At 36.3% G+C, this 19,885-nt stretch overlaps 1 protein-coding gene and 1 long non-coding RNA gene across 6 annotated transcripts in view; one reads left to right on the forward strand and one right to left on the reverse strand.

Moving 5' to 3' along the window:
- LOC309843112 overlaps positions 1-19,885 on the forward strand; it is a 1,054,942-nt gene that overhangs the window by 222,267 nt on the left and 812,790 nt on the right. The gene's annotated exons all lie outside the window — the stretch shown is intronic.
- SPATA6 (spermatogenesis associated 6) overlaps positions 1-19,885 on the reverse strand; it is a 150,539-nt gene that overhangs the window by 51,586 nt on the left and 79,068 nt on the right. For all 3 annotated transcript variants that reach the window (XM_082686348.1, XM_082686349.1, XM_082686350.1), the window contains one exon: positions 12,313-12,353. In XM_082686348.1, the coding sequence (XP_082542474.1) occupies positions 12,313-12,353 (41 nt within the window). The remainder of the gene's footprint in view (positions 1-12,312; positions 12,354-19,885) is intronic.

The raw sequence follows: 19,885 nt of genomic DNA on the forward strand, positions 1-19,885 counted from the left end.
GCTTCACATATTAATTTATTAATCACAACACAGAGGAGTAGAATTCAGGAGAAGAGTCCAGAATAAAAATACAGGGAACTGCATGGTATCACCATGGAAGAGAGCATAAATAGAAAGAAGAAAACATCTGAAGACAGAGTCCTAGGAATACTGAGAGGCTGAGAAGGTAAGAAGGAAACATGAGACTAAGGAGTGACCAGGGAAGAAGGGGAAGAAACAGGAGAATGTGTTGCCAGTTGAGAGAAAGCGTTTCAAGTAAGAGGAGTAACTGAGTTAAATACCTCTGATAAATCAAATTAGAAAGGACTGCAAATAGACCTTTGTATTTTAGCAATTGGAAGGTCATCATCAGTAACATTAGCAAGAGTAGCACTGATGGAGTGATGGAAGTGATAATCTGTGGAGTTGAGTTCGAGAGAGAATGAGAGAGGGGAACTGCATTCATTTAATAAACATCTAACCTCCAGCCACTATTTTAAGTATTGGGACAATGGCATTGAACACAACAAAGTCCCTGCCTTTATGAGTCAATGTCCTAGAAGTATTACTTGGTAAATATCTGACCTTAAAGGAGGTCAATTTGATCTTTAGAAAAGCCAACTAATCTTTCACAGACTCATTTCCCTCATATGTAAAATAGGGTTAATAACAGCTACCTTATAGCTACTATAAGATATATATATCTTATAGATCATCTACAATTTAAAGTATTTTATAGAATACCTAGGTATATGAATTAGTTATACAATAAATGTAAGTCCAATACAACTTTTGCTTCAATACTACCACAATTTTCACTGTTTTCCAGAATTATAGCAACATATGATGAGTCAGCAGTGAGCTGAATCAAGCTTTCAATCCTAGAACAAAATAGCATGTAATTCAAATGGCTCAGTTACAGTCCCAAATAACTGATCAAGAAATATATGATGTAGACTGAATAAAAAAATCGAAAATTTTCCACTGTTAGCTCTTCACAGAGATGAAGTAAAAGCACAGTGAATGTCAAAAAAAAAAAAAAAAAAGATCAAAGAGATCCATGGTCAACAAATGTTAAGAGTATATATAAGAGAGACAGGAAAGAAAGAAAAAGTGCTGTAATACTGTTTCTAGAGTTATATCCAAATACGAGCTCCTTGGCTTATGCTAGAGAGATTGTGTTCTCTTTGTTAATTTCTTTTTTTTTTTTTTTTAAAGATTTTACTTATATATTTGAGAGAGAGAGAGAGAGAGTGTGTGCATGCCATAACTCAATACTATTCAACATTTATTAAGCATATTTTATGTAAAAAGTATTGAACATGGTAGAAGACACAGATAAATACACAATATATTTTTGATAAAAATAAATATCACAGACAAAACCTCAAAGAAGTTACAATCCATGACGGCAGACATGAACAAACAAGTACTGACAAAACAAAGAGGAAGCAAATTAGAACTAAAGAGGTCTATAACAAGTAACTGTGCAATGGGATCACCGCCAGGATGTAGACTTTGCGTGGAATTAGAGTAAATATTTGTACTGTAATGTTTTATATCTAAACAGAGGACTGAAATGTATAATGAGGGGGTGAGTCTTTGATAAGAATCCATTTCAAACTTTCAGTCTTAAACCTTAGCTTAAGAAACATTTCCATAGCTCTTATGAGTTTTCCATAGGGTACTTATTCACTTCAGAAATCAAATGGAATATTAATGTTTTTGGCTCATTACAGAAGAGTTCCTTTCCTGGATGATTCCTCAAGAACACTGGCTTACAGTCCAAAGACTTGGGTTCAAATCCCTGCCTGAACAGGTCATTTCCCCTCCAAGTTTTTCCTTATCTATAAACCAGGCAAATGATCTCCCAGGTTTGCCACAAAAATGTGGTAAGACTAGTGAAAACACAAAGCAGAGGGTGTAGCTCATGAGACAGAATAATATTTATGTCCTCTGTTTATAGCAATCTTCATGTTTCAGCATAAAGTTCTTTTTTTTTACATTTATGGAAATTATCCTTTAAATGCCGAGACCTCAAATATGTAACAATTTCAAAATGTTAAAGTGTATCAAGATAAAAAATTTAGTATTTTTGACCCAATCTAAAACTGTTGTAAATAGAAAAGCTTCATATATAAAATTAATTGTAATTTCATAAATGTAATGATGGAAATGACACACTTTTTAAACTTGTGATATTTAAAGGTCTGGTTATACTATACTCATGAAATGAGATTCCTGTAAAGTTGTTTACATGATAATCTGATAAGTTAAATCATATTAATGGCCATAACATTTATATATATATATATATATTTTTTTTTTTTAAGATTTTATTTATTTATTTGACAGAGAGACTGAGAGAGAGCACAAGTAGGAAGAGTGACAGGCAGAGGGAGAGGGAGAAGCAGGCTCTCCGCTGAGCAGGGAGCCCAATGTGGAACTCAATCCCAGGACCCTGAGATCATGACCTGAGCTGAAGGCAGAGGCTTAACCACCTGAGTCACCCAGACGCCCCATAACATTTTATATTTATAGGAACTTCAAGATCCAATTAATAGAAGGAAGAATTAACTACTAAGTATAATGGGAAACAGGAAATTCACTTATCCATCAAGTATCTGTTGAAAGTTACTTAGTGCCTGGTAGTCAACAACATGCTCTAAAACTTCTCCTTTGTTGTGGGGCATAAAAATTTAAGAAATAAATAAAAATAATTCTAACGGAATTAGCTGGGAAGTAGTTGAGAATAAGGAGTGCAGGAAAAAAGTTCAGTATAGGTATTGCTTTGACGATAAGAAAGTACAGTTCTCATCCAAAGAGAGAGAAACAGGGACACCTGGTGGCATAGTCAGTTAGGCTCTCAACTTTTGGTTTCAGGTCATGAGATCAAGCCCCACATAAGGCTCCACACTCAGTGGGGAGCCTACTTGGGATCCTCTCTCTCCTCCACCAGCTCCCCTCCCTGATTGTGCTCCCTCCCAAATAAATAAATCCCCCCCCCCAAAGAAGAAGAAGAAGAAGAAGAAGAAGAAGAAGACAGAAACAGATATTGGTAACTAAGAGCAGTTTCTCAGTTTTGCCAAGAAAATTCCTTAGTGAATCCTATTTCAAGTAAGTAATCAATTCCTATCTTATCTAGTTTAAAAATCCTTACGCTCAACTATCTGGTTTGGTTTTAGTAAGATGTATTTCCTTTATACTGGAGGATTCAGAAGAAATTCTAAAATAATGCAATGAAAGTGATAAGTCATTCCTTAAATAGATCAATCCTTGTGTGTATGTGTGTGTGTGTGTCCCATCTTAGACCACTGTTCTATGCATTTATATAAATAACTTGTTTCATCCCCACAACAGTCTTATGGGGTAGATATTTTAATCTTCTGTACTTCATAGCAGAGGAAACTGAAGCAAAGTAGAATAGCTACCAAGTAAGGGGGTCTCAGGCCAGTGACATACGAGAGACCTACGGCAGATCTCCCAAGTGGAAAACTCCCAGAGCCCAAGCCCCTCAGGATGCCTAAAAGGAAGGTCTCACAGAAGATGGTCTCACAATCTGATTTACTAACAACCCAAAATATAGAGCTCAGGAACAAACTGTCCTCAAAGAAAAAAGACATCTCCAATTAATTTTATGATGCAATCATAATAATGCTACCAAATCACTAATGGATAGCAGAAGGGTAATTACAGAGCACCCTTACCAGAAGCCATCTATGGACAAAATGTTAAATAAAATATTAAAAAATTAAATTTAGTAACATTAAAGAAAAAGAACATAACGTGACCAGATTGGGTTTACTCAAAGTATACAAGGATAGGCTAATATTAGAAAATCTATTAATCAACTCAATAGATGCTGCAAAAAAGGCGTTTGATAATATTCAACATCCATTTATAATCAAAAAAACATTCTTTGCAAACAGGGAATTTCAAAAAGAACTTTGTTAACTTGTTAAAGGATATTTAACAAAAATCTACTGCAAATAACATTCAAAGGTGTGAAACCTTAGACATGATCCTATCAAAGACAGGATCAAGACAAGAAGGCACACTGTATTAGGCTATGTTGCAGTAGCAAATTAAGTTTGAAAATCAGTGGCTTAACATAATAAAGGTTCATTTCCCCCTGTGCTTTACAGTAATAGAGGTTAGCAAGAGAAATTACACTTCACAAAACTGTCCAAGGACTGTTTTGATGAGGCACTCTGAACAACTTATGGCTGTCTGATCCAGAACATGAGGCCTCATTATCACTGCAATGAGAGAGAGTTCATACCCATTCATTTACGCTTCACCCTGGAAGGGATCCACGTAATTTTCCTTCATAGCCCAGAGAGAGTAGGCCCTATATACCTGAAAGAGGGCTTGAAAGGATGGAAGAGGACATGAATAACAAATAAGCAATAAATGTCTCTGTCACATCCACTATTACTGCTTTTACTGAACATCGTATTGAAGATTCTAATCAGTTAAGACAGAGAAATAATTTCAATAGCAGAAATAAAATTCATTATTTGCAGATGATTATTTGCAGTTTCTTCTATTAAAAAATTCAAGAATAACTATGATAAGAATGTTATACAAAAATCAACTTCAAACCTACATATCAATAAAATACACAAAAAGGTAATTTTACATAAAATATTCTTTACAGTAGGAACCAAAACTATAAGGTTTCTAGGAATAGATCTAACAAAAAAATGTGCAACACATTGATGGCAAAGCATTTATAACTTTAGTGAGCCACATGAGAACTGAGACCACCTGCATTCACATGGTATAACTATCAGAACAGAGAAATGAGGCCCACTTACCTGAACATGACTTGACCATGAATTTAAGGAAATTCTTGCCCCAAAAAAATTATGTTACAAACCAGGAAATAACCATCATTTGCTTCAGGACATTCCCATAAGTCATTTACCTGAAAGCAGTCTGCTCAATTATGAATCAACTTCCTTCTTGAAATAATAGATTCTTAATCTGGGCAAACAATTCCCTTCTCAGGACAGATCATTGAAATGGACAAATCCTTCCTTATCAAATAAACTGTTCACTTGTCAAGACTTGCTTTAAGACCCCAGTCTTTGTGTCCATTAATCCTAAACTTTTTTTTTTAAATTTTTATTTATTTATTTATTTGACAGACAGAGATCACAAGCAGGCAGAGAGTCAGCAGAGAGAGAGGAGGAAGCAGGCTCCCTGCTGAGCAGAGAGCCCGATGCGGGACTCGATCCCAGGACCCTGAGATCATGACCTGAGCTGAAGGCAGTGGCTTAACCCACTGAGCCACCCAGGTGCCCCAATCCTAAACTTTTATATCACAAACTTTGTCAATTAGATTCCCTCAGTAAAAGCCCTACCTTGAAACACTGGAGTTCAGACCCCAAAACCCTATAAGTACCTGCCCTTAACCTTCCCCTTTCAGAGACACTACTCCAACTGTCAAGGTGATGGCTTTCCCTTACTGCATTATGTCACAAACCCAGTTTTGCTTGGTATCAACAGACTATTCAGTTATTGTGCTGGACTTCTGGTGATTTGGCAGTAGACAATCCTAGAAGCCCATTAAGATATTAATAGATATACCCTTGCTACCACAGTGAAGACCTTCAATATAGAAACTTTATTTTTTGGGGCGCCTGGGTGGCTCAGTGGGTTAAGCCGCTGCCTTCGGCTCAGGTCATGATCTCGGGGTCCTGGGATCGAATCCCGCATCGGGCTCTCTGCTCGACGGGGAGCCTGCTTCCCTCTCTCTCTCTCTCTGCCTGCCTCTCCGACTACTTGTGATCTCTCTCTGTCAAATAAATAAATAAATAAATAAATCTTAAAAAAAAAAAAAAAAGAAACTTTATTTTTCTGAGACTTCTCGAGCTTCCCTCCTGGGAGTTTCTCTGACTACATAGTGAGGGGAGTGAATCTTGGTGTTGAGGCTGGGCTCTGACTTCCTTCCTAGAACTATGGATGTGTCAGGTCTCCCATTGGAGACAACAAGGGGCCGGAGGCACAAAGTATGCAAGCAACCCACTGGCCAATATTGCCAGACTCCTGTGTTTGCCTCACTTTAGGTCTGTAGCCCCTCCAAGTTAGATTCAAGTTGTTTTCGTGTATTTACACTATAATTTTAACCATACAGTTACTGTTGTAAGCACCATAATTTCAGCAATGTCTATGCAAAGAAATCCTTCTGCTATCAGGATGGCAAGCCTAGCAGGATTCAGCATTGCTGCAGACTGACAATTGCTCTTTACCTTCTAGTTCTTCCTTTTCCAAGTATCCCATTTTCTCAGCTATCCTGTTCCTACTCTAACAGAGTATATTAGAAATGGGGTTCAGGTAGGGTGGGAATATGAGAGAGGGGAAAGAGTATGTCAACTCACCGGTCACCCAATGCAGGTCTGATGGACTGGCCCTCCATCACCCAAAGATCCTGGCCTTCAAGCTAGACTCAAGTAATTGCAGGGAACCTCCCCCCGGCCAAGGTTTTATTTATTTATTTGAGAGAGTGAGAAGGGGAGAGAGCATGACAGGGGAGAGGTCAGAGGGAGAAGCGGACTCCCTCCTGAGCAGGGAGCCAGATGCAGGACTCGATCCCCGGACTCCAGGATCATGACTTGAGCGAAAGGCAGATGCTTAACCAACGGAGCCACACAGGTGCCCCTGCATGGAACTTTGAGTGGTCTTTCTTGAGGAGGACATGAGTATGTTCTATGTGAGGGAAGAAAGGTATGCAGAGATATTTTGTGTCCAGAGGGGCAGACTGTCAGATACGGTTAGCTGTCCCCTAAAATTTGTGTTCCCTCTTATGTGGTATAAGATGAACGGGATCAGCGGCCTAAACAGGTTTCTACTTGCTGGCCACTCCTCCTCCTGTGCTTCTAGATATGTGACCAGTTCTTGTCAATGGAATATAAGATGTGACTTAGGTCATAGCCAGGCTTTTAAGAAACAGATGCACTGTGTTGTTAATGACAAATACACTTACATTTCATTAAGACACTGAAATAGTAAAGTTTCAGAATTTCTAGCATTACATTGAATGAGTTAAAAATCCAGAAGCAGAAATACAGACATGACCTGGAGAAGGATAGTGACGACACCATGGGAACAGTGCGTAAGTTCAGGAGCAGCAGGAACAACTAAGTGGTAGGGAATAAAAAATCCAAGCAGAAAACTCTGACCTTGATGTGATATTTATTCATAAATTCAAACATTATGTAAGTGTCCACCAGATACCTATATGCCTGATAGCAAGTGAGGATAAAATGAACAAAACATTACACTTACTTTCAGGGGTTTAGGAAGATACATTAAATCCATATTCTTCTAAGTCCAAGAGGCACCCGGTGTAATAAAGCGATGCTTAGCCATTCGAGGATGCTAAGAGTGATGTAAGGCTACTAGAAATCAACCATATATTCCACACATATATCATAACTTTGCCTAAAGCCAGGTCTGCTTCTCCACTTCCACTAAGGTGGTTTCCTATCCCTTTCAAAGAAATATAAGAACTTTCTGGCTTGAGAGTTCTCATAAAATTCATTTTCCCCAAATAGTTTAGAAGTAATGGATAAAGAAGTGGAAGCAATGTTCATTTGAATGTCTAGCAGTAAAAAGAAGGAGAAAGAGAGGATGATAAAGATAGGGCGATGCAGACTGAGAGGTATGTTCTTTTTCAGGAGCTCTGCAGAATTTGTTTTCTGTCATTTAAGATGGGAATAAAAATTATTGTTTAATTATAAAGCTACATGTAATCCAGTGATATAATCCATATGAAAAGCTTTAAAACTGGAACCCATTATATACATTTAACTTGATTTTTATTATTATGTTTGTGGTCAAAAGAGATGGAGCCAATAAATAAATAAAGGCAAAGAAGGTGTTAATGTTATTAAGAAGGCAGAGTAGAAGGAAAAAGAAAGTGGAAATTAACAGAAAGACTGAAGTAGAGATGAAGATAATGGAGGCTAATTCCATCCACAACTGACTGATATGTTCTCTGACAAAGTAGAATATGACATTATGTATGGAAAATGAGAAGGAGAAGAAGTAGAACTTAGGTTGGACTGTGTGTTACAGAATCAACAAGAGAACAAAATGATCAATAGCACTGAAGGCAAATTTGAAGCTAGAAAGGATATCTTTATCAAGACCCAGGTAAAATGGGTTCTATTAATCCTTTCAGAAATACTCTGTTATTAGATGTATATCCATTCATTTACTCATACACTGATTACATATGGCATCATTGATTTTTTCAACCTTCACTCCCAAAGTCCCTGCAATGGACTAAACTGTGTCTCTGGAAAATTCATATGTTGAAGTCCTAACTCCCACTTAACTGCATTTTGAGTAAGGATTTAAGGTTAAATGAGGTCTTTGGGGTGAGGTCCTAATCTGAAAGGGATACTGTTCTTAGATACCGGAGCTTGCACTCTCATGCACTCCTGTCTCTCTGCCATGTAGGACATGGTGAAAAGGCAGCTGTCTGCAAGCTAGGAAGAGAGCTGTCACCAGGTACCAAACTGGCTGGCACCCTGATCTTGTACTTCATAGCCTCCAGAATTGTGATAAAATAAATTTCTCTTATTTAAATCACCCAGTCTATGATATATATTATGGTAGCCCAAACTAAGACAGTTCTCATTTAAAAACAAATATTTTGTATTGCCTTCATTTATATCTTGAAATGAAATGTATCAAAAATCAACAAATTGTCTTAACTGTAGTATAAAGAGAAATTAATGGAACATGACCTAAAATATGTACTTTAATACATAAATGCTCAAGCATGACTATTCTAGAAAACATAGTGGATGCTTACAGTCACTTACATAAATAGTTTGGAGTTTTAAAATGTAAGAAGATCATAAGCCATTCCATACAAGAAAACCAGGAAAATAAATGAGCTGCCCTATACTTCATCAAGTGTAATACTATACCACATATTTTTAACAAAACAAAGGTATAAGCTTTATAAAATACTTGTATCCCTATAATATGTATCTCAAAACAATGTAAAGGTACCTGTGTTTTATGTAGAGTTAGAATTGTTCTAATAACTATGAACATGTTTTTCATGTTGGTGAGACAGCTAAAAACCATGTGGGACATAAAAATTCCTCACCGTTTGGCATTGTCCCACTATTACAGAATATCTAGCATCCCTTATTATTAAATATCAAGAGTACTTCCCCTAAATTACTGTAATAATGGTACCTGTTAAATGCCACCTTGACAATCTCCACTGAGATGGTACACTCCACTGAGTGGTACAATCTCCACTGAGAACCCATATACTAAATGAATGCCTACGACACAGGCATATTGGAACTACATTGGAGAGAAGAAGTCAATGATTCAGGGGAGTAATGGTAGAAGTGAAAAGAATATGGGGTTATGTACATTGGGGAGGGTATGTGCTTTGGTGAGTGCTATGAAGTGTGCAAACCTGGTGATTCACAGACCTGTACCCCTGGGGATAAAAATATATGTTTATAAAAAATAAAAAAATTAAAAAAAAAAAGAAGTGAAAAGAATACAAGCATTTATGAGAACAGTTGGGTTATAAGGCTTCCAAGGTAAAGAGAGTTGAGTTTGGTCAAAAGAATAGATAGTGATCAAACAGCTACAAATCTTAAAAGGGGAGGCAGCAGATATAGAGATAAGAAGATGTAAGAAAAATAGAAAAGTAAGGATGTTAAAAAGCCTTTATCCCTCAGTATTACCCTCTACTCAAACGAAACTAGTTGTTTCTCTTTTCTCTTTTCTCCCAGGACCCTGTATATATGTATAAATCCTAAGACTTTTTTACATTGGTTTCTTTCTCTTGTCTATGCAAAATATATTTCTGAACAGGATTCAAGCAAAGTCCTTTTCCAGAAATTTTTTTGTAAGCACTCCCACCTTTATGACATTTTTTTACTTGTAGAAATCCTAGTGTTCTATTCCCTGAATATTTATTAGCCAGCTACTATGTGCCTATAAGAACGTTCATTCTTTCCATAGAGAAGCTAGCAGTCGTCTTCAATGCTATATATGCATTTCAATGAAAATCTACCCCTTGAATTTAAAAATAATCCTGTGAGTTTACTTACCACCTACTGCTTTAACAAGGATAGTATGAATGATCAACTTCACTCTAACCCTAAAAGTGAAGAATCCAGAAATGATAGTGGGAGACAATTAAAGTTCAGTTCTTTCAAAGAATTCAAGTGGGAAAGAAGATTGTACACTTATCTTTAAATGGACCAGCCAACATAGAGCTGGATTACAGTCACTCTAATAAGATAAAGATTAGTAGCTTATAAACTTTATCCCTGTCTCTCCATTCTGTATTTTTATATATTTGGTTTACTTGTTTTCTCTTAACAACCCACTCAGACAGGGCCCCTGGGTGGCCCAGTTGGTTAAGCGTATGACTCTTGGTTTTGGCTCAGGTCATGCTGGAGTTGGGCTCTACACTCAAGGCAGTCTGTCTGAGATTCTCTCTCCCTTTCCCCTGCCCCTCCCACTTGTTCTTTCTCTCTCTCTTAAATAAATCTTAAAAAAAAAATTGTTCAATACACATATATTAGGAATCCACACCATATATCAGCTAATATTCTAGGTACTAGCAATTATCAATAAGCAGATCAGTAAGGTCCCTACCACCCTGGAACTTAGAGATTAGGAAAACAAGCATATTTTAAACAAAGATGAAAATAAATACATGATTATAAAAATCATGAAGCATAACTTGAGGCTTATCCTTTAGGTAGACCAAATGAGGGTGGCTACCCTGCAAGATAAAGAATATTATGCTTTTTGACCTATGTGTGTACACATGCATATATATTACACACACCAGTGTGCTTGTATGTGTGTGTGTGTGTGTGTGTGTGTGTGTGTGTGTGTGTAATACATTCCACATAATAGGACAGATCTGCAACAGGTGAATTATGCCAAGCACACACTCTTGCAGCAGCAGCCTTAAACAAGGGCACAGCCATATACACACACTATGCAAGAGACAGTTCCACCAATACCAATGCTATACTCATAGTCTATGCTAGTGGTTCTCAAACGCCAATCCTTGGATAGATGGCAAGAGAGCTGCATCAGAATCACCTGGAAATGTGTTAAAAATTTAAAAATTCCAGTCTCCTTTCTCAACAATTTCAATTTAGTACCTGGAATGAATTTTTTAAAAAGTTCCACCTAGATGATTCTGATACTCTGTTAGATTTGAGTTCTTAGTCATACATTGCCTTGATTCATTACTTAACTGTCCCATACTTCCTTTATCATGCCCAAAAGCATGGCAAAGTACTCAAACTATGCTGTTCAGTGCTAGTAAACACAGAATAGATTGTCTTCAAGTAAATAAGCAAAGGTATTATAAGGAAAGCTATGATTTTGTTTTTGTTTTGTTTTCTCAAATACACTGACAGACCTTATCAAAAAGCTTTCACTTAGGAACAGAAAAGACAAACTCTGAGATGATACTTATCAAAATGGAGGACACAAACTATTAGTGGTATGGCCCATAATTTATTATGGTATCCAAAGTGATTTTAGATGATATACAGGATTATTTTACATGGCACATGGACATAGACTAAATAACACTGAATTACAAAAGAAAACAGATATTATCTTTTCAATTCTCTTTCAGTCAGAAACCTTCAGTTAGCTATTGGTATGTTTCCTACACCTCTCTATCGTTGCTTATCTCATTTTAAGAAATAGAGAGCATGCCTCAGAGCTTTTGGAAAACAACCTAGCCAGAACTTTGTAACATTGTTTTGTTTACCTAGCCAGAACTTTGTAACATTGTTTTGTTTTCACTGTATCCTTTAGAGCAATCATCCATTTAAAGCATAAGATACTGATTTTTCATTTATAGTAGTGAGGTAAATAAAAAGTGAATTTAAAGAAAACAGCACAAATTACATGCAGATATTCTAAAAATTATAAGGATGGTCTATGAATGAAGTTGAGAAATAGTACTGTGCAAGTTATTACTAAAAGCCACCAATTTCTCTGGTCTATGTTTCTCTTTCACACACAAATACACAAACACATTCAATAAGTAATTAACCTAAATGAATAATCAAAAGCCAAAAATTGTTGTACAAAGACATTCAATAAGAAGTCTGTTCTATCACTTGACATTGTAGCCAAAATAATGATATTCTATGATATGACAATATTGTTTGTCCATTTTCTTGACTAAATGATTACAATAATCTCTGACCATATATATAAGAAATGTACATTTATGTGCATTATGGCTTTTATGTGAAAGCCAGGACAATTATCATTCTGTGATTTATACTTACATACCTTATAATCCTTGGGTCGGTAGCAGCCAAGATGAGCATGATCTGAAAAAGGATGTACAAAAGAATTAAATTATAGATATTTCATATCAAAATGAAGAAAATTTGGTTTCATCTTTGATTTTTGCTACAATTTCTATGTTTATTTGTTTATAATTTCTTTGATTTCTATGATTATAATTTCATACAGCAGTATTCAAAAGTATCTTAAAATCCTTCAACAATGCCATATGAGTAAAGATGATACACAGTAAGGTAAAATCTGTATCCATTCTTCAGTAATTAGGTGATTACACAAATACCATTTTCATTGGAGTTAGAGATATCAGAATATAGACCAGAATAATTTTTTGTTGCTAAATCAATTCACCTACATGGAATGGATAATCTTTAGTAGATAAACCAGTTTATGATGAAATATAATTTGAATATATGTATTTGATAGGTATTGCCAAACTGCAAGTGTTCCCATTCTTGGGAGTCTATACTACAGTCAAGTGAGTATAATGGCAAGAGGACCAGCTTTAGAGTGTGGTAGCACAGGTGTACAGACCTTGTGACAAATACATCCATAATACAGTTCAGTCACTAGCACCTCCTGTATAACCTTGAACTTATTATTTAACCTTTCTAAGTCTCATATTCCTAATCTGTCTCATGTATTTCTTTCATAAATTGTTTTAAATACTATATCAAGTATTACATGTGAGGCAATAAAATAAATAAAATAAATAAACTAACTTCATCATCAACATCGTTAGTCTCAAGTTCTAAGTCAAACAAGCCTAAATGCAATTTCTGATTCCACCACTTATCAAATATATTACTTTGGTCAAGTTATATAAGTAATCCGTGTTTCATTCCTCATTTTAAAAGTATGAAGACAATGCCTACTTTGCCTCGGAGAGTCATAGTAATGATTAAATTATACCGCTTATGAAAGTTCCTAGCACAGTATCTCTAACAAAGTGGATCATAAAACTATTCTCTCTCCTGGGATAAAGACCACTATATTGCAGATGCGGGTTTTGGGTTTTCCTCATTACCTAAAGAAGTCAACACTTAAGTATTATAATCTCTGTATATTGACATTCAAGCAAATCAGAACCATAATTTGCAATTCCACTTCCTTACACATTCTAGTCAAAAGCATTCTAACATTCTATATTTTATTTTACCAAACTACCTTATTAAAAAAAAAAAATGATTATATATAGAGAGACCTAGGATAGTCAATAGTCAGTCAATTAATTAGCTTTCTTTTAAGGCACAAGATCTTGTTTGTTTACCAAGTGTCTTTTTTTTTAATTTTAATTTTTTATTTTTTATAAACATATATTTTTATCCCCAGGGGTACAGGTGTATGAATCGCCAGGTTTACACACTTCACAGCACTCACCAAAGCAATAACCTCCCCAATGTCCATAACCCCACCCCCCTTCTCCCAACCCCCATCCCCTCAGCAACCCTCAATTTGTTTTGTGAGATTAAGAGTCACTTATGGTTTGTCTCCCTCCCAATCCCATCTGGTTTCATTTATTTTTCTCCTACCCACTTAAGCCCCCATGTTGCATCACTACTTCCTCATATCAGGGAGATCATATGATAGTTGTCTTTCTCCGCTTGACTTATTTTGCTAAGCACGATACGCTCTAGTTCCATCCAGTTGTCATAAATAGCAAGATTTCATTTCTTTTGATGGCTGCATAGTATTCCATTGTGTATATATGCCACCTCTTCTTTATCCATTCATCTGTTGATGGACATATAGGTTCTTTCCATAGTTTGGCTATTGTGGACATTGCTGCTATAAACATTCGGGTGCACGTGCCCCTTCAGATCACTACATTTCTATCTTTAGAGTCAATACCCAGTAGTGTGATTGCTGGGTCATAGGGCAGTTCCATTTTCAACATTTTGAGGAACCTCCATGCTGTTTTCCAGAGTGGTTGCACCAGCTGGCATTCCCACCAACAGTGTAGGAGAGTTCCCCTTTCTCCGCATCCTCGCCAGCATCTGTCATTTCCTGACTTGTTGATTTTAGCCATTCTGACTGGTGTGAGGTGATATCTCATTGTGGTTTTGATTTGTATTTCCCTGATGCAGAGTGATATGGAGCACTTTTTCATGTGTCTGTTGGCCATCTGGATGTCTTTGCAGAAATGTCTGTTCATGTCCTCTGCCCATTTCTTGATTGGATTATTTGTTCTTTGGGTGTTGAGTTTGCTAAGTTCTTTATAGATTTTGGACACTAGTCCTTTATCTGATATGTCGTTTGCAAATATCTTCTCCCATTCTGTCAGTTGTCTTTTGGTTTTGTTCACTGTTTCCTTTGCTGTGCAAAAGCTTTTGATCTTGATAAAATCCCAATAGTTCATTTTTGCCCTTGTTTCCCTTGCCTTTGGCGATGCTCCTAGGGAGATGTTGCTGCAGCTGAGGTCGAAGAGGTTGCTGCCTGTGTTCTCCTCAAGGATTTTGATGGATTCCTTTCTCACATTGAGGTCCTTCATCCATTTTGAGTCTATTTGTTTACCAAGTGTCTTGAACCATTACAGTGACTATCTGAAACATTAATGTCTTGCACACAAGGCCAGCTTTATGCTTTAAGTCAGTAAGACTCAACTTACTTCAAGTGCTTTTCAAAATTAAAAATAAAAATAGATCCCAGCTCAACTTCTCTTCCATAAAGTCTAATAATGTATAGCTGGCCACAGCAGCAGAAATAAAAGAATGATATGGACATAATGAACCTAATTCTCCACACGTGCTAACTTTGAATATTAAGGTAATAATTTCTGTACTTGGTATATATCCTTTCTGGCAACTAATGTAATATTAAAATTATCAGTATATTAAAACTCCAGTATGTCTTCTGCTTTCCACAAACCATTTATAAATCTACCCTAACAGAGACAGATTTATAATTTTCTTTTATTTTTAGAGATCCAGCTGTTAACTGAGGTTCCCGACGCTTGCACTTCATCACCTTTACTGATAATTACCCACTAACCTCACACTAACTGTATTCTAAAAGCAGGAGATAAAGGAGATAAAAGTCATGGCCCATGCTTGTGAAATGCTTGTAATTTACCTTGGTTAAGTTACACAAAGTTGAATAACAGCAGCATAAAAGAAGAGGCTAAGCGAGAATGGTACAGGCAATTAATGTTATTTTAAAAAGTCATATCAGAGATTAATCTCTCAAGGTTGAAGGCAATCAGAGAAAACTTCCTAAGGAGGAGAAAGCTAACCTGAGCATTAATGGATGGGTCACACTTAAGAGAAGTATGAAGAACAATCTGAGGGGTTTGAAGTGGCGGGGGTGGGAGGTAGTGGGTATTATAGAGGGCACAGATTGCATGGAGCACTGGGTGTGGTGCAAAAATAATGAATACTGTTATGCTGAAAATAAATAAAAAATAAATTAAAAAAAGAGAGAGAAGTATGAAGAAAAAATAGAGCTAATTCAGACTGTGCATGTATATATGTGTTTGTGACCTTGATCACCTTTGACTTTACTTCTTTAAACCTCATGTTTCTTGATCTGTAAAATGGAGATAAATAATAGTATCTAAAATTCTTTTTTTTTCTTAAAGATTTTATTTATTTATTTGACACAGAGAGAGAAAGAGAGATCACAAATAGTCAGAGGCAGGCAGAGAGAAAGGGAAGCAGGCTCCCCACCAAGCAGAGAGCCCAATGTGGGACTTGATCCCAGGACCCTGAGATCATGACCTGAGCTGAAGGCAGAGACTTTAACCCACTGAACCACCCAGGTGCCTATAAAATTCTTGATTATTGTTAAGTAACCAATGAATATTAGTACTTAGAATCAAGGCCAGCAGAAAACACATTCAATAAATGTTAGCTATTACCTGGTTCTCTAATAACCTCATGAAATAGAATAGGTGTTATGAATTGAATGTTGGTCTCCTCCCAAAATTCCTATGTTGAAGTCCTAACCCCCATAGTGATGGGACATTTGAGTAGTAATCAGGATTAGATGAGGTCATGCAGGTAGGACCCTCATGATGGAAAGAGCATCTTTCTAAGAAAAGACAGCAGACAGCTTGCACATGAATATGTGCTCACACACTCTCCCTCTCTCTCTAAAGCTGTGTATACAAAGATGAGGTCATGTGAGCATACAGGGAGATGGCAGCTTTCTACAACTCAAGAGAGGAGATCTCAGAATGAAACCTACTTTGCTAGCACCTCGATTTGGGGCTTCCTAGCCTCTAGAATTGTGAGAAAAATAAACATCCCCTGTTGAAGTCCCCTGTCTATGGTATTTTGCTGTGGCAGCGTGAGCAGACTGGTAGAACACATAAGATGAGTAGGTATTTCTGCTTTACATTTCAGGAAGCTGACCTCCTCTATTGTCCAAAAGTAATGGAACTAAGGTCTTTGATTATTTCACACAAGAGAATCAAAATGCCTTTAGTCTCAAAAATGACATCACATTCTGGATTTGTTAACAAAATGGATGTGATATATAATCAGATTAGTCAGGTATCAAGTAGTGACTAACTGTATGTGTTAAAAACAAATGTGGTGGGGTGCCTGGGTGGCTCAGTGGGTTAAAGCCTCTTCCTTTGGCTCAGGTCATGATCCCAGGGTCCTGGGATTGAGCCCCACACATCGGGCTCTCTGCTTGGCAGAGAGCCTGCTTCCCCTTCTCTCTCTCTGCCTGCCTTTCTGCCTAGTTGTGATCTCTCTCTCTGTGTCAAGCAAATAAATAAAATCTTTTAAAAACAAACAAACAAACAAATGTGTTAATCAGTCATCAAAATATTTCCATAGCAACCATCTAATATAGAAACAAAGATCCACTTTGTACAAAGGTCACCATTTCTGCTGGGAGTATTCTGATAACTTAGAGCCTTTGCATCCTTCCTCTCTCCACAGTGGACCCTCACCCACCAGGCTCAAATATGACTCAGTCCTAAAGGGCCAGTCCTGACTTTAACCAAGAAGGGCTTAAGAAACTTTATTCTAAAACTTAGCATCCCTGTATTAGCTCATCCTTTCTATCAAAATAATTCTTGAGCTCCATTCTGATGATTACAGCCAATATGTGTTCCCTATGAATCAATTCATATTCTGGCAACCTCTACAGTATTCCACCTGGAAGGGTACTGTTATCTTTTTTTTCATGATTTCAAGGAATTGAACCCCATTCTGGTAGTGAGTGCTACTACTATTGCAAAACATCCCTACTGATGAATGTGTGTACCTACAAAACTTCAAAGAGTATTCCCCTGGAGTCCTTTATCAGCAATTATCCTATTACTATTTTAATGCCCACATAACATCCTAAGGTTGGCCTCTGCTCTCCTGTGAATCTTCGTGGAGCACACAGCCATGTATTTGTTATATGCCAGTCCCTGTAACTGGAATCAAAGCTAAGATGCCCAGCTTTATGAAATAAAACCAGGGTTTAATATCTCTTAGGGGATCCCACCTTCTAAAAAGGAAAGACATACAACATGTGTTTTCTGTCTCTTGATCACTTTTGATACCTTCACCAGAAACTGGTTACTCTGACCTCTGATGTTTTCATCTTTCTTATTTCTATTGCTTTCTGAAATCTCATCAGCAAAAGACTCAGACTTTCCCCATTTTTGTGTGAAGTTTAGCAAACAGCAAACTTATCAGTGGCTGAAGAATGATGATCATGAAAAGATAAACTAATGTCTAATAAGCACATGAAAAAACATTCAATTCCCTTAGTCAAATGTAAATTAAAGTTTAAATTAAAGATGTAAATTAAATTAAATTAAAATGTAATTTCATTCATTAATTAATTAAATGTAAATTAAATTAAAGATGTAAATTAAAGTGAGACAGGACTGCCTATCCACTAGAATGGTTAAAAAAAGGCAATAATAACAAGTGTTGTCAAAGATGTGGAGAAACTAGACCATCATACATTGTTGGTGGGAATGTAAAATGTCAGAGCCATGTTGGAAAACAACTGGCAATTTTTTAAAAAGTTAAATACAGATTTACCATATGAACTGGTAATTCCATTCCCAGGTATCAAAAAATAAATAAATAAAGACATGTATCTATGCAAAGACTCCAATGAAAATGCTCAAAGTAGCACCATTCATAATGGCCAAAAGTGGAAACAACCCAGGGACTCAAGGTGAGAATATAGATTTATTGCAAATGGGTATGAGAAATTCCTTTGGATGATAAAAATATTCTTAGAATGGATTGTGGAGATTTTATAACTGTGCAAATTTATTTAAAATCATTCAGTTGTGTACTCAGAATAGGTGAATTTTATGATATATAAATTACAGCTTACTAAAGTTGATAAAAATGTTTAATTAATAATAGAAAATGAAGAAACTAAAAAAGGGATACCTAAAATGATAGTTTAGCTACCCACTGCTCTGTGAGATGAGGCACACATTTAAATAAAAGCTGAAACAAGATATCTTGCTAGTAAGTATACATATAAAATGACTATTTGCTATTTTACTCAGAATAGTAAAATGTTACCATTTATTACCCTCTATTCCAGTAATGACATACTAGCTTTCAGAATATAATTTCCAATTTATTTTACTTTACAAACAATAACCACCAAACAAAGAGGTTAGTTGAAGCTCATAAAAAGATTACAATCTTTGGTGGAAATGAAACTCATAAAAGAATCTTCAAAATGAAGAGAATAAGAGAAGATTCCTTCAAAGAGGAGACAGAATCTAACATCTTTTCATATTCTAAGCAAATAAAAAAGGGGCCAGGATGATGCCCTCAATTTCCTCCTCAAAAATACCAATGGTCGGATAAAGCTTATAAACATTCTTGTAACGCAAGACATGCTGGATCTCTTCAAAAGGACTGCACAAATTACAATTAGAATTATATACTATGGAAATTCCAGATAAAGATAACGTGCTTGAAAAACTTGTCTTAAAAAAAAAAAAATACATGTAAGTGGAAATAGAGTAAGTGGGAAGAGTGGTGGGAGGAAGGAAGTTGGGGCAAGAAACCCTGGACCCCAGACCAACCAGGACTGTTCTGGAACTCTCCAACAAGCCACTTAACCTGTCTAGGCCTCTGTCATTTTTCCTGATCAAATATAGTTAAATTCATCCTCATGCGATTATTATGATGACTAAAATAGTCAATGGTGGTGAAATGGTATCCTATAAAAATTTAATTTTTAGGTAGGATAATTTGGCAAGAAAAGGTTTAAGAATTTCCATTAAAGTCACTAATGAAAATTCACTCTATCATAAGAAATTCCCATATGCATTTTAATAGCTGTTGAGACCCTAAAGCACAACCACCCAATGGCTAGACAAAAAAGGCAGTCAAATGATAGGGACATTAAAGTAGAGAAATGAGATGGAAAAACTCTTTACAGTAGAAGGGCAAGTAATAAATGTACAAAGAATAAGGGAATTTTAAAAATCACTATTTGGCAAACTTTACAGCAATAAATTGTTTTAAGCAAGAATCATCAATGTATGCTAAAGGAGTCAAAGTCGAGGTGACAGGATATAATAGTCTTAAAATATCTCCCCATTAATTACAAAGGGAAGAGATAGCACCTT

The sequence above is a fragment of the Mustela nivalis genome (genome assembly GCF_964662115.1).
Source record: "Mustela nivalis genome assembly, chromosome: 10".
Classification (NCBI taxonomy): domain Eukaryota; kingdom Metazoa; phylum Chordata; class Mammalia; order Carnivora; family Mustelidae; genus Mustela; species Mustela nivalis.